Source organism: Symphalangus syndactylus, chromosome 11, assembly GCF_028878055.3.
Source record: "Symphalangus syndactylus isolate Jambi chromosome 11, NHGRI_mSymSyn1-v2.1_pri, whole genome shotgun sequence".
Classification (NCBI taxonomy): domain Eukaryota; kingdom Metazoa; phylum Chordata; class Mammalia; order Primates; family Hylobatidae; genus Symphalangus; species Symphalangus syndactylus.
The window spans coordinates 17580574-17596338 of NC_072433.2; the positions used below are offsets into that span (position 1 = coordinate 17580574).

Below are 15765 nucleotides of genomic sequence, written 5' to 3' on the forward strand. Positions count from 1 at the left end.
AAACGGAGCTGGGACCTAGAGGGTAAGGGGGAGTACAGCTGGAAGAACAAGGCCCTGGAGGTCATGGAAGGTGCAGGGACTTTTTTAGAAGTGGAGGGGCAGGAGTGGAGAAACCTGACTTGATTTATGCTTTCATCAACATGCCTCTTAGTGAAATTAAGACCATAGGGCAGCCTCCTCCCATCTGGGCCTGTAGGCCTGATCACTATTCAAATGCTTTCCCTGTAGGAGCCCAAACTGGAAGGCCTTACTGTCAGTGGTGTCAGAGTTGTCACTGCTGATGGAGTATTTTCGCCTCTTCTCTTCCATCTGCAACAAAAGGCAAGCCCATTATACTCACGGATGGCTTGGGAAATCCTCAACCTCTCAGAAAATCACCCCATAACCTACCACCCCACACTTACTCCACTGCAGAAAGATAAGAATAAAGCCCTGCCCTAGCCTTCTTCTCTGCCAGCACCACCCTCTCCCACCCACCCACAGAGGCCCTGGGATACTAAAAGGCTGCATCTCCCACCTCCTGAGCCCAGAGCCCTTGGTTGAGCAAGGGTCTAACCAAAGCTGTTGTAGAGGGCGAGGACACGGGGGCGTCAGCAAGCCCAAACTGAATAGTGACCATGACCTGCCCAGTCCCAGCTGCCACTCAAGGACACTCAGGCCCACCACTGCAAAGGCCTCCTGAGCCACAAGTCCTCTAGGGAGGTAGGTGGATAGAGGACAGCAAACAAGACTGATTCTTCCAGAAGGACTGTGCTGTCGGAAGTTAGGGACAAGCCAGCACAGACAACACTGAGGGCCTAGTCCTGTGAGTGGTGGTCAGCAGTGGGAGAGGCAGGGGACACTCCAGGCTGGGTCCCTGAGACACATCAGGACCAGGGTGACTGGTCCTGGGCTCGGCTACCCTGCCCTCCTACTCCCCACCATCCTTCCCAGATAAACGTACAAATAAACTCTACCTCAACCGCAACATCTAACTTCACGGTATTAAGGACAACTCTCACATAGGCGCCTCGTACTGAGCTCACGCGGAGTCTTCCTTTATCCACATCATCTCCTGTTCCTAACCAGGTGAGCTGTGAGCTCCATTTATAAGTGAGGCCAGCACCTTGTCCTGCTAGTAAGTGGCTGAGATGGGACTGAATCCATGAGGTCTGATCCCCAGGCGCATGCTGAGCTGCCTTTGTATCCTCCATCAGCTCCTGGCTGCTGAAAGTGTTTTCCCATCACTGTTTCCTATAATCCTCACGAGTCCCAGGAGGCAGAGCCTGCTCTCATCCCCTCAGAGGGGAGCATAGCAGGTGATGCGTTAACCTGCTCTGGGTCTTACAGCTCGCCTGTGGCTGAGTCCTAATGTGGGAACACATTGGGGGCTCAGGGTTCAGAGCACGCTCCCCTGTGTTCCCTGACTGACTCCCCACAGCAAAGGATAGGGAGGGAGTCTGTGTCAGTAGAGAGAAAGCCCCACTGCCCAGCCCATCTGCACCTAACTCCAGCTGCCCCCAACACCAGTCCATTCCTGCTGAGCCTTGGGATGCCACCATCTTACTGCAGCCCTGCAGAGACTAGGGAGCATCTGCTAAGGTGGGTGTGAACACCCAGATCTCTCAGCTGATCAGGTTGGCCCTCCTGCCTTGGACTTGATGTTAGCCGGGAGCTTCTCTCTACCCCAGTGCCCACCACCAGCAGGATCAGGATGGCAGGAAGGCTCATTGAGGCTGCCTGCCGCCCAGCTTCAAAGGTGCCGGTAAAGTGCCCTCCACAGGCTGAGGTTCCAAGGGACACTGGTGGTGCAAGCAGCACAGAGGCAGGAACAAGGATGGCTAAGACTGCTAAGCACTCACAGTAGCGGGAGGGGGGTCCACAGGGTCCACAGGGACCTCAGTGAGTCCTTAGAGCAGCCCTGTGTTATAGGCATATATCATGGCTGCTTCCCTTTTGCAGAGGAGGAAAGTGAAGCTCAGAGGTTAAGTGACCTGCCCAAGATGTCAATGACTGTATTTGATTCAGGAGACCGTGCTCTTGACCTTCTGACTTCTCTGCCTCTGTGCAGCAGAGTACAAACAGCTCAGCAACCCACAGCTGCCACCTTCACTGCCTTCCAGAGTCTGTGTGTCAAGGGCGTGACACCTGTAATCCCAGCACTTTGGGAGGCTGGAGCTGGAGGTTCTCTTGAGCCCAAGAGATCGAGACCAGCCTGGGCAACGGAGTGGGACCCATCTCTACAAAAAATTTAAAAATTAGCCAGTTGTAGTGGCACATGCCTGAGGTCCTAGCTATGCAGGAGGCTGAGGTGAGAGGATAGCCTGAGTCAGGGAGGTTAAGGCTGCAGTGAGCCATGATCGTGCCACTGCACTCCAGCCTTGGCGACAGAGTAAGATCCTATCTCAAAAAAAAAAAAAAAGAAAACAAAAAAAAAAACAAAGAGAGTGTGACAAAGGCTGACTGACAGAATCCTGACTCCTGATTCTAGCCTACGTCTTCCTCAGCTCAGCCCAGCCCAGTGCAACCCAGCTTTGTCCTGACATCGGTGGGTGGAGTGGGGGGGAGGTGCTAAAAGCGCACCCACCCATTTTCTTTTGCAATCCTGTATGCGAATTCCATTTCTCTTCATTTCCTGCAAAGAAGGCACTTCCGAGCCAGCATCTCCCACAGCATTAAAAGCAGAAGTTGTTGATGGGTTCAAATCCTAGCTCCTTTCCTCATAGACAAGGGACCTTGGGAAAGACATACCTCCCAGAGGAGATAAACTGGAACTGGCTTTTTACATAAATGTCCTGAATTTAAAATGTTGGCAACTGAGTCAGAATTTTTACAACACTTTGAAAGGGCCAAACTAAACATATCTGTGGGCCAGAATCAGCTGGTGAGAATAAATAAGAACAGTGTAAAGCCCTCAGCACAGTGGCTAGAGATCCATATGTTAGTAATATCATGGCAGCCTTGGACCAGGTTGGAGAGTCCTCGAGGAGGGGCTCCTAAAAAAGAGGCAGTGACCCTATACAGTAAGGAAGGTGCCCTAGAAAGGACTCCTTGACTGCCCAGGGACCATGCTGACAGGTGACTGTCAGCATGCAGACCTACATCCCGCACCAAGCCAATTCCCCATCCAACCCTGTCCTCCACAAAACACCCGAGTGCCTAGGGATTATTCTGGGTCAGGGCTGTCCCATGGGAGGCTATTATTAAGGGAGCAGATTTTGTGGTGGCTTAATTGTTATAACAACTAGGCTTGAGAAGGAAGCCACTGTTTTGTGAGTGCAGCTTCTTTCCTTTAAACCAAGTCTTCCAAAGGCCTCCTTGCTCCAGCGAGCTCCCACTGTCACAGTGGCTAATGAGGCCTGGGACCGCACTATGTCAGCTTTTTGCCCCATGGATCACCCTCCTCACAAACTCAGCAAGAGAGACAGGGAGGACTCCTTTCCCAAAGCTGAAATCCAGGACTGCGAACACACTTGGGGGGTGGAGGTGCTTAGATATGATCTTGGCCTCTGATTTTTCCTCTCCACTGGCTTCCCCCATCTCCCCCAAAGCAAGGTCTGCTGTGGGAGAAGATTTCAGTGTCACAAGGCACTTGCTTTCGAGGACAGAAAGTGCTCCCGAAATCCTACCTATAAAGGAGACTCTGGGAAAGAAAGGATCTCCTTTTCCTGCCATTTGCACTGGTCTATTGGCACTTCTCATGCAAACCCCAGCATGGAGACACAGGTAGGAAGCTCTCCTTCAAAGTGTGGGTGTCGTAGAGTCCCCTCAATGAAGCAAAAGCCCACAGCCTCTCTGTATCCTCGGCCCCACCAGGTCCACTAGGCTCTGCCTCCAGAACACACCCACTTTCTTCCTACTATCACCACACTGGTCCAAGCCAATCTCATCTCTTGCCTGAACCACTTGTTCATCTCCCAGCTTCCACTATCACTTCACCCATGTCCAGGCTCCACACAGCTGCCAGAGTGATGTTTAAAAAGCATAAATCAGTCGGGGTGTGGTGACTCACACCTGTAATCCCAGCACTTAGGGAGGCCAAAGCAGGCGGATCACTTGAGCCTAGGAGTTCAAGATCAGTCTGGGCAACATGGCAAATCCCCGACTCTACAAAAAATACAAGTTAGCTGGGCATGGTGGCGTGTGCCTGTGGTCCCAGCTACTGAAGGGGCTGACGTGGGAGGCCAGGAGGTTGAGGTTGCAGTGAGCTGTGATTATGCTACTGTACTCCAGCCTGGGTGACAGAGTGACACCCTGTCTCAAAAAAAAAAAAAAAAAAAAAAAAGCCAGGCACAGTGGCTCATCCTTGTATTCCCAGCACTTTGGGAGACCAAAGCGGGTGGATCACTTGAGAGGTCAGGAGTTTGAGACCAGCCTGGCTAATGTGGTGAAACCCCATCTCTACTAAAAATACAAAAATTAGCCAGGCGTAGTGGCAGGAGCCTGTAATCTCAGCTACTCTGGAGGCTGAGGCAAGAGAATTGCTTGAACCTGGGAGATAGAGGCTGCAGTGAGCCGAGATTGTGCCAATGCCTTCCAGCCTGGACAACAGAGTGGGACTCTGTCTCAAAAAAAAAAAAAAAAAAAAAAGGTATAAATCAGAAGCTGGGCATGGTGATATGCACCTGTAGTTCCAGCTACTTGGGAGGTGGAGGCAGGAGGATCACTTGGGCCCAGGAGTTCAAGGCAAGCCCAGGCAACACAGCAAGACCCCATCTCTAAAAAAAATTAGAACAAAATAAAAAATTTAAAAGGCATAAATCAGATCACATGATGCCCCTAACTGAAAATCTTTCAAAGGCTTCATAGATCAAAGAACAAATCCTAAGCTCCTGACCACAAGACCCTACACAATCTGGCCCCCACCACCTGGACAAGTTCATACTGACCACTATCCCCTTCCTCACCACCTTCTAGCCATGCTGGGCTCCTTTCATTCCTTTGAACAAGCCAAAGATTCCATACTTCGAGCCCTGTGCACACGCTGTACTCCACTCTGCCTGGAATATTCTTTTATGTGGTCTATGCATGTCTGACTTTTCAATCTTCAGGTTTAAGCTTCAGTGTGGCCCATGGCAGTCTATGCTCATCACACTATCTGAAGAAATTCACCACCCAGTGTCCACGGAATACTCATCCCAGCTGTGCTTGTTAAGCTACTTGTTGCATGTCGTTCCCCTTGGGAATGTATATTCCATGAAGAGTAAGGAGCATTCCATCTAGACTCCGGCCAGGACCCCAGTGACATACTAGGGAGTGCTGAGTGTGCTCTCGCTCCCTCCCCCAAGAAGTGTCGGGACCACACAGTCCAGCTGGCCTGCCTGTGGCTTGCAGGAACAAACACCCTAGCCCAAGATTTCGCCCTTGTTTTCACAGCCTGCCTTCCCCGTCTTAACCTCACACATTTTCCAGGAGGCTTTATTTGGTTGGGCTCCTGGCTAATGATCAATGTCAACTCAGTAATAGGGCAGCAATTTGGTGGCAGATGTTTTCCTGGCAGCACTAGTGATTGGTCTTAGTGGGGGCCTCAGGTCTGGACTTAAAACACCAATGCCCAATGCCAGCCCCCTTTAAAGACCTCTCTGCAAATAAACTCAAATAAACACCCTGGGCCTCCATTAACGCCCTTCCAGCTGACCCTGGGAACAGTGGGCCTTTCAGGCCTGCCACTGCAGCCACTCCCTGGGCAGTTAAAACACCCCAACCTGGCCTCCAGCCTCTCCTCTCCAGGGGCCACTAGGCCTGGCCTGCCCGCCACCACACAGCAGGATTTCGTCCTCCTCCTTAAAAAGGGGGGAAAAAAGGGCTTTCAAGCAGGCAATTTACCATTCCAGACACAATCTTTCAAAGAGAAACAAAAACTCTCCCTGTCTGAGGCAGACCGCTAAGGCGTGTGTGTAATAAGATGCTAATACAATTTAATGATATTTCGGCTGGAAAACCTGTCCTCAGAGCCTCCTTGTGTTGGGAAGGCCAGACATTCAGAAAACAAGAGCTGCACACTCCTAAACGGCTTTAAACAGGGGTCACAGCCCCACTCTTTCCTATCTTTCATTAACTTTAATGCCTTCTCAGGGACAGTAATTGCAGTTACAAAAATGATTTTGTATACAGAGTAGAGGGCTGCTGCCCGGGATCCTCCAGTCAGCTTCCTGGACCTGCTTCTCCAAGTCTAGAGGAGCCTGAACCCTCCTCCAACACCCGCCACTGCCTGTCTGCAACTTCGAGTGTCCCAGAGAGGACCCAGCTCCCCTTGAAGACGCTGCCACACCCACCCTCCAGATCAGTTCTGGGGATGTACCAAGGGGATGGTGGGAGAATGAAAAGGCTCTACTTTGTTCTTCAGAACCTCCCCACCCTACTCTTTGCCCCAGACAGGGTAGAGCTCCGTCTACTCGCTCCCATATCTGCTGCCCATTGGCACCTGCAGGATCCTTCTGATCCCTTCTGCAGAGAAGCGAGCTGGCTCTCTGGCCTAGCCTAAAGGTGAGAGATCAAAGGTCAAAGCTGCATCAGGGGCCCTCCCCAGGTATAATAAGGATGACTAATACTAATCACGTGCCTATCGCATGCCTGCTTTGGGCTTAGTCTTTTTTAGGTAATCACTTATTCTATACATCCACCATGAGATAGGTAGTTATTAATCCCATTTGCAGAAAGTGCTCCTTGTAACAGAAGGAACTGAGGTATAGAGCCATTATGACAGTTGGTAACTGCACAGCCAGGATTCAAACCTAGGCTGTCTGACTCCAGAAGGTGTACCCCATCTCCAGTGTGCTAAAGTGTACAGGCCCACAAGTTCCCGGGTATGGGTATTCCAGATTCCTATGGGCTGTCTGAAAGGAGCTTTGAGCAGACCTACAATTGTAAGCTTTTGAGCCACATGGTAAGGGTCCTATCTAGAGGACAGGGCAAGCCAGGGGTATCCTGCTCCCCAACTCTGACCTGTTCTCCCCATCAGAGAACCTAAAGGGAGAACTGTGAGGTCCCAAAGAGCCTGCTGCATGTGCTATGAAGAATTTGGACTAGAAGCCTCTTACCTGTGTCATGAGCATAAGACAACTGCCTTCCTGTTAAGTGGAACACTAGGTTAGAGCCAGAATACCCTGCCTCCCAACCTCAAGGGTGTGGGGGTCAGTGTCAAAGGCCTATACGGTGTCAATACTCTGTGGTGCATCTAGTGCCTGGGGACTGGCAGTCCCACCTCACCAGTCAATGAAAGCTAAGTGGAGATTTCTGACAACCTCTTGGACCACTGTTACTGGCTCTTTAGCCAGGCAATTTAGGGAAAGGAAAAGCATTTTGGATGGGAAACATTCTGGAAACGTTTGCTGCATCCTGAGCCCAAACAACTCTATCCTTAAACACTTCATCTCCAAAAGTGCTGGGGGGACCCTTGGCCAAACAGTTTCAAAACCAACATTCACTGCAAGTCCTGCTGCCTGGGGCGAGGACTTCCCTCTGTGAGGCATTTGCTGCAGAACCAAATGCTTCTCCACTCAAAACAACAGCCAACAGCACTTGGGACAACCTAGAGGGCTCCAGATCAAACAAACATCCCTTTTTTCCTCTACCATGCAAACTTGCTCAATAAATTATTCGCCCACTTCGGATCAAAGCCTGTTTTTGCAGCCTGTGACCCAAAAAGCAAATAGCATCTCTTAAACATGAAAGCCCTCCTCCCTGCCTGGGTCAGCTTTATTACTCATTCCTTCCCCCTTATAGTTATTCTGTTGTTAGTTTCCTCCTCTGCTTGTTAGATGGCTCTGCGAGTCCCAACCCGTCTAAGGAAGATGGGACAAGACGGATGGTGCGTTCATCTGGGGCCCTAAGGTGAGAAAGAAAGTCAGGGTAGGGGAGAAGCCCTGGGAACCCAGGAAACAAAGCCAGGCCCGGTTGGCAGCTCCATGCCGAGCCCTTTTGCCAAATGTCCTACTGGGAATTTTACCAGTGAAGGGAGGGAGTTAATGCCACTCCGAGAGGAGGGGCCAGGCGGTCCTACCACCTCCCAGGCCCAGGACTCAGTTTGCAAACATAAATGCTAAAGGGGCGTCCTGACAGCCTGTCTGGGATCAGAGCTCAGGGGTCCTCCTTCCAACAAAGGCAAGGCAGCAGGTCCCACTCAGCCCCTTCCTAGCCGCTTTGGAACCGCTCTGAATGGAAACACGACACCTCTCGATGACCCCCTACAAACTCTGACCCGGGATAAAACTTTGTGCCTCGGGATCCTGCAGAAGATGAGCCAGGGGTGCTAGACGCAGCGGCGAGGTTTGGAAATCTGCAGAGACCAGAATCGCCGGCCGCAGTGTGCCTTCGGCGTAGGGCAAAGACACCCAGTGACCCTTCACCTCCCCCAGCCTCCAGCAAGAGGCCAGCAGCCAAGCTGGTAAAAAAGTGCCCAGGCCAGCGGCAGTGGCTGAGGGGATTGGGAGGGGAGTTGCGCGCGCCTCCAGCCCGCCCCTGGAGGCAGTCCGCGGGACCGCAGGCTGGAGGCGCGCCGGCGTGATTCCGACAGCGAGCCGGGAGGAGGAGCCGGAGGAGGCAGCGGGGGGCTCCGGCCCAGGCGAAGGAAGGGCAAGAGGCTGTTCGACCGGGGGCGGCGCCGGGAGGTGGGTGGGCTTGACACCCAGGTCGGGGGAGGGGTTTAAGAGACACTGGGAAGCGCAGCCGAGCCCCAGGGGCGGGTGGGGTGGCTAGCTGTATGTAGTAGGGGACAGGGCTGGGCCTCTGGAAGCTAGAGTGAAGCCTTCCTGGCTGTCTCGCAGGCAACCCCATCCTCTGGCAGAACAGCTGCGAATCGCCAAATTGACCCCTCTCGTCCCTTCGCCGAGAGGAGAGGGTGTCTCAGGACCCAGGGATGGGCGGGAAGAAACCATGGGGAGCCACAAGTCTGCACCCAGGCGGGGAGGTGGCGGGCGGGCGCCGCTCCGCAGGCGCAGGCGAGTGGGTGGGAAGAAGGGAGGGACAGGGAGGAAGGAGGTGAGGCCGGGAAGATGCCACTGCCGGGGGCGGGGCGGGGCCGGGTATCCGGCAAAGGGACTGCAGCAGCGCTAGGTGGGGGCGGGGGCTGCAATGTCACTCATTTGAGACTCAGGTGTGTGCGTCCCAAATGGGGTTCGCCACAAGCCGGCATCTTCCTGGTACCACCCATGGTTCAGGGCCCGAGGCAGAGGGCAGGGGACTGCGGATCCGTCCCTGAAGCGGGACGCGAACCGGCAGAGTTGGGAGAAGGTAAACAAGGGCCACGCCCCCTGCCGTCGCCCCGCGGGCGCGCACCCGCCGCTCCGGCCGCCGCCGGTACATTTCCACTCTCCCAGCGCCTCTCCCCCGCTGGACTCCCGCGCGGCCCCGGAGGTGGAGGCTGCCCGCGACCCCAGTCCTCACCCCTGGCGCGGAGGCTCCGCACCCTCCACACTCACCTGGAAAGGGTGTCCCCCGCCCCTCCAAAAAAACTGTCTAATTTGTGCAGAGCCTCCAACCCCAGGAGCCGAGCATGCTCCCCCGCGTGCAGCGCCCGCGTGCACCGGGCCGGGAGAGGGGGCGACAGGGCGGAGGCGGCGGCCCCCGGAAGGTGTCTGGGACCGGACCGGCTGCACGTGAGCCCAGCGCGAGGTCATGTGCACCGGCTCAGCCCGGTTCGGCGCCCGGACGTGCTGCGTATCAACAAAATGAAACTCGGGGAGACAGGAGGGCAGATAGCTCCAGGTTCTCAGAGCCCCCGCCCGGGCCGCTCGACCTCCCCACCGTACCCATCTCCCGCCGCAGCCCCTACGCCCGGCCGGAGCCCGCGGGGCAAGTTGCAGCCCTGGCGCGCCCTCACCCGCCCGCGCCCCCTCGCCGGCCCGGGGGCGCTTTGCCGCAGTCATTAATAAAGAAGGTCGCCAAGCTCACCCTTCCAAAAGTTGTTGTTGCATGCGCCCCTCTCAGCCTCCCCGCACTGTACTCTTTAAAACACGACTGACCAACATGCGCAATCTCTCTCCCCTGTGCTGTGCATCCCCCCCCCTCCGCGCTGGCTTCCTAGAACAGGCAGCCAGCAGGAGAGAGAGGGAGCGAGCGAGCAAGAGAGAGCGAGGGAGCGAAGAGGGCTGGCAGATCTGTTGCAAAAACACCAAATAACGTCGTGGAGATGCGCAGGGCCCATCCGCCGGGGGCTGGATCTTACCTTGCTCCGCGGTGCCCCCCTGACGGGCGCTGCCCTCGGCTACGCGCCGCTGCAGGGACCGGCGCGGGAAGGATGCTCCCGAAGCCGGGAGCTCCTGGGGCCGGCGCGGGAGGGCGGGGGGCGCGCATCCATCCGGGGTCGCAGCGAGGGAGGCGGCCGGGCCCGCGGCGTCCCAGGCCCCACGCCCCCCGCCGGGGACGGTCGGCCCGCAGGACCTGAGCCGGTGCCGCTAGGAGTGGGCGCAAAGTAACTCCATGGACGCTACTCACCCCCCCAAAAAATAGCCTCCAACTGCGATGGCCGCGGTCGGCACCATTCACCAACCCCCTGTGTATGTTTCTGTTTCTTTTTAAACCAAGACTTCCTTGTGATCTCTTTAGAAAAAAAAAATGTGTTGGGGTGGGGGTGGGGTGGGGGCGGGCAGGAGGAGCGAGGGAGGGGGAGTAGCCACTTTTTTCTTATTCACTCGGATCTCCGCTCCCGACACCCCCGTCGCCGCCCCCCCAACCCCCCGCCCAGTTGTTTGGCTCCGGCGGGGAGTCCAGGTAGCGTTGCGGGCGCCGTGGGGGGAGGGTGCCCTCCCTCGCCGCCCCACCACCACGCCTGCTGGCACCCTGGGCCCGGACTCCCCATGGACTCTGGGGCGCCCCTAACCCGCCCTGTCCCCAGGGCCGGGCCCGAGCGGCGGCTGCGCCCGTGCAAGTCCCATCAGGTCTGCTCACACTTCACACACACACACACACACACACACATATACCCCGCCCCTCCACTCTTTCACTCACACTTTCTGCTCACACCCCGCCCCCTACGCGCCCCAGACCCGGGCGGCGCCCCCCGCAACCTTAAAAAAAAAAAAAAAGCAAGCTTATACTTAAAAAAATCTTTTGGCGCCATATTAATGACGTACTTAAAATTTGCCATTTCTCCCTGCGTCAAAAAGACGTTTCTTTGCAAATAACAGCCTGGAGGCGACACTCGCGGAGGGAACGAGGTTTGCACTGAGCACCCCGCCCCCCGGGGCTCGGGCGCTGGTAGACCCTCGCCCTAGGCCCTGCTTCTGAATCGCTGGTTTTAAAATGAGGATCGAATAAATCGCGTGGCGTTTTGCAGCACCAGAAGTGAGCAGAAAGTGCTGGCAGGAGGGGAGTGGAGGGACGAACGCGAGTCTTGGGGAGGGGGCGCGGCCCTCCTCCCCGCACCCACTCCAAATGGAAAACTAACATTCCGGGCGGGGGAACTTGAAATTGTAGGCGACCTCAAGAAAAGAGGGGCGGTCCGTAGAGAGGGTCCCTATTGGGCTCGTCGCCCCCTCCCCCCTCCCGGGTGCCTCCTGGCGCCTAGCGCTGCCCCGCATTTCCGGGGGGTGGAGAAGGCAGTGATGGGTGGGTGGGTGGTTGCACATCCTGGCCCCAGTAGGATTTTGCCCCGGGGCGACCCCTTCCTCCTTGCTCTTCCTTCCCATTACCCCGAAAGGGTTAAAAACCGAGGGGTAACTTCCAAAGCTGGCACATGGCGAGGAAGCGGGGCGCCCCTCTCCCCACCCTTCGCCTCCTCGCCCCTCCTCCTCCTCCGGCTCCACTTCCCGACTTGACCTTGTGGTGCACAAACAGTGCGCTCGGATCCTCGCAGTTTCTGGAAGAAGAGCCTGCGCTCGCCAGGCGGGCGGGCTGTCGGGCTGCTAGCCGGCGGTGGCGGGGCCTTGGGTCTGTTCCCGGAGCCGCGGGCCACACCCACCCAACCCGCTGCGCCCGCCGAGCTCACCTTCTCTATAGGAAGGAGAAGGACTGGCCTCCTGGTTGGGGAGGAATCGGGGGTCAAGCTCCAACCTCCTCGGAATGCCTCTAGCTGGGGAGGGGGTGGTCTGGCCTCGGGAGAAGGTTGTGGGGAGCCTGGCCCAACATCCCCAAAGCATCGTGGCCAACTTTTTCTTCCCCCTCATGCTCGGCTGCCCCTCAAAGATTATCCAATAATTTTTCAGCTCACCTTTGGCTTTGAAGGCACGTGGGTGAGTTGTGAATGGACACCGGAGTCGCCTTCCCTCTCCAAGACTGAAGATTGTTTATTCTTCCTTTCCCCTCCACCCCCTTCCATGGGAAGATAAATATTCAATTTACATAAGATGACATTTATGTGACAATTAAGAAGATTCCCCGATGGAATGTTGTGAACACATTTGCTTATAGGAGAAATAAATCTAATAATAAACAAACTCATAATAACAGCACAAATCCTCCGACAGGGCGGATTGTCTACCCAACAAAGAGGGAGATGATGGATGCTGAAATAAGCAGTTTTTGCAACAAGAAAGAAACATGAGCTCAACAACATTTCTTCTTCCTGGGCCTTCATTCACAAAGTCTGAGGAGAATTGTCTGGCAAGAGGAGGGTCTGGGTATTACCTCCCAGTTAGACCTGGCTGTGGCTCTCAGTGGTCAATTGGTGGGATTTTTCCCTAGCCAAGCTCAGAGTCTGGAAACAGGTGCTGCAGACTTGGAGTGTGTAACAAAATAGTTAAATACTTAGGTTCTAATCCTGGTTTTGCATTTCAGAAGCTGTGTGATGTGGGCAAGTGAATTCATCTCCCTGGATCTCTTTTTACTTTTGGGTAGAATGGGGCGGTTGGAGGATTCTTGAGGCCATGTGTGCACATACACATATATGTATGTATGTACATATACATGTGGTATGTGTAAAGCAGCAACTGGCACAGGGTGCATAGTGCTCATTAGCACTTTGCCTGGTACCTAAGTGGGTTTTTTTTTTTGGAAGGGTGAAATTGTTCTCTGAAGCTTGATGGTCAAGGTCCAGATGTCCATTCTAGGGTGGGAGTGAGGGTACTAGTTTACAGTGGCACAGTCTAAAGAGATGACCTCCAGAGATGGATGAGGGAGGGGTGACCATTTAAAGTGCACCTGCAGTGTACCGGTCACTTTGTGAGCCATTCCATCTCATCCTCCCCCAAACCCCTTCCTCCCTTTTCAGAAAGGTTTAGTAACTTACCACAGCCACACAGCTAGTAAGTGCTGGCAGAATTGGCTCTTAGGTTTAGCTGACCTTGAGACCTATGTGGTTTCTATTTTACCACACTGCCAGAAATAAAAAGTATTACTGTTATTGGTTTGATTGGGGATGGGGGAGATCTGATTGCTGTCTTGGCAAGAAAGAATTTTATGAGCGGCACTTTGCTTCTGAGGTGGTTCCCTGACTTGGGGTGAGACCCAGGCCTTCTAATGAGCCCTTGAAAATACCTCTTGCTTAGATGGAAGCCCTATCAAAATCCTTGGATTCCCACAGCTCTCTGCTGCTGTTTAAGGTTAACCTTGGAAGCTTTAACAGAATGATAACGATAAAGCTAATTGTAACTCCTTAATCTTTATTAAAAGTCTCACAAATCATTCATTAACTTTTTTTTTTCCTTTTTCCACAATCTCTGCTTTGGATGTAATCATTCATTAACTTTTTACAGGAAAGAAATGAGAAGAAACAGAGTTCTTGGAGATGTAATCCTTCATTTTTTTTCAACAAGCTTCCCGTATGCCAGAGACCATTCTTGGTGTTGGGCACACAGCACACGCACACACACAAAAATAAGTAAATAAATAAAATAAACAAATGAGGGGCGGGGCAGGGAGAGCATCAGGAAAAATAGCTAATGCATGCTGGGCTTAATACCTACGTGATGGGATGATCTGTGCAACAAACCACCATGGCACACGTTTACCTGTGTAACAAACCCGCACATCCTGCACATGTATCCCAGAACTCAAAAAAAAAAAAAAAAAGTAAAAATGTTAGCTGCTAGAGTGAGCAGGTTATTAAAATTGGACACGATTTTATTCTAAACTCCAAAATATAAAAATAACTATATATTATGTTTGAAAGTGATTAAGTGCTGTGGAGAAACTCTTAAGTAGGAAAGGGCGATACACAATGTGGGAGTGCAATTTTAAATAAAATAGGGAAGTTCTTACCGAGAAGACAGTCTTTGAGAAGAGGAGGTAAAGGAGTGAACTGTATGTGGGAGTATGTGTGTATGTACATGGGGGAAGAGAAGCCAGCTGTTCTTAACCTGGAGACCACAGACTCTCCTCTCCATGGGTCTGTGGATAGAATTCAGAGGATCTTGACCTTAGATGAGAAAAAAATTACTTTATTTTCACTAATTAAAATGTAGCATGTTCTTCCATTATGAAGAGATAACTAATCAGTGATATTAGCAGCACCTGTGACATTATTGCTGGTAGAAATCACAGATATTTTCATATCACTTTAGAGTTGTTGCAAATATCTTAAAATATTACACTTTATGAGTAATTTATTGAAAAAGTATCATTTTACTCATCACTACTTCAAAATCATGCTGCTAGCTCTTGTAATTTAATGAGTTAATAGAGAAACACATATATATGTTTAAATATTTTGAGAGTTGTATTTCAATACAATTTGTTTTCTTTATAATTTGTGGAATTTATTTTATGGATTTAAAGATACTATACTCAGAAGGAGTCCACAGGTGTCACAGACTGCCAAAACAGTCCATGGCACATGCACAAAAAAGGTTAAGAACCAAGGTCTCTAGAGACCAGCAAGTGCAATGCCTCCGAGGCAGGAATGTGCTGAAGAAGTAAATGAAAGAGATTATATAGGGCCTTTTAGGTCATTGTTAGGAATTTGGCTTTTGCTAGAGTGATATGGAGAGTTTTGAGCAGAGGACTGAGATGATCTGACCCTGGGTTTAACAGGTCTCTTGGCTGTTACATGGAGAACAGATTTAAGAGGCAAAGCTGAAGCAGGAAGGCCAGTTAGGAGACCACCTGAATAAACCAGGTGAGAGATGATTGGACCAGTGCGGTAGCAATGGAAGTGGTGGAAAGCGGTCATCTACATTTTGAAGGTAGCTCTGACAGAATTTGCTGATGGAGTGAGAGAAAAAGAAAGAAGTCAAGGACAACGATAAGTGTTTTACCTTGAACCACTGGAAACATGGAGTTGTCGTTAACTGAGATGGAGGAAACTGGAAGGAGTAGGTTTTGGGGATTAGGAGCTCAGTGTTGGACATATGAAGCTTGAGATGCCTATTAGACATCCAAGTGCAGCCATTGACAGGGAGCTAGATATGATAGCCTCAGCTCAGGTGCAAGGTCTGGGCTGAAGATGTCATTTGAGAGTGGTCAGTGAGCAGATGGATGGTACTTAAATTTGAGGTCATCAACTAAGCAAACATAGAGAAGGGTCTCAAGGATGGTACCCTTCAGCACTGCAAGGTGAAGAGGTCTGGAAGATGAAGAGGAATCAACAAAATTGTTGTTAATGTTGTTTAAAGAAAGAAAAAAAAAAGCATTCAAAGAGATAGGAGGACTATCCTGGAAGCCAAAGGAAGTGAGAGAGAGTTTCAGGAGGGAGGAAAGCCCTATGTCCAAAGCTGTGGAGGGGTCAGACAAGCTGGAGGCTGAGAATTGATCATTGGAATCATCAACATGGAGGTTACTGGTGATCTTGACAAGAGCCATGTCAATGGAGTAATACTAGCAAAAGCTTGACTGAAATAGTTCAAGATAGAGAGGGAAGGTTTCACAACTTGTTGTCACAACTTGTTCTCAGATGCTACCTGAAAATGAGAT

The 15765-nt window shown here is 52.4% G+C and overlaps 1 protein-coding gene across 18 annotated transcripts in view; it reads right to left on the minus strand.

Moving 5' to 3' along the window:
- The window catches only part of JADE2 (jade family PHD finger 2), a 57902-nt gene extending 45993 nt beyond the window's left edge, over positions 1-11909 (minus strand). For 4 of the 18 annotated variants that reach the window (XM_055299537.2, XM_063611576.1, XM_063611573.1 and 1 more), the window contains exons 1-2: positions 9871-10084; positions 252-309 (exon numbers count right to left, since the gene is read on the minus strand). In XM_055299537.2, coding sequence (XP_055155512.1) covers positions 252-309 — 58 coding nt within the window. In that variant the 5' untranslated portion in view covers positions 9871-10084. Of the gene's footprint in view, positions 1-251; positions 310-2566; positions 4222-9398; positions 9597-9870; positions 10085-10144; positions 10514-11736 lie in introns of those variants that run through there. The other 14 variants (XM_063611572.1, XM_063611571.1, XM_063611570.1 and 11 more) reach the window with 10 other exon arrangements.
- Positions 11910-15765: the final 3856 nt, after the last annotated feature.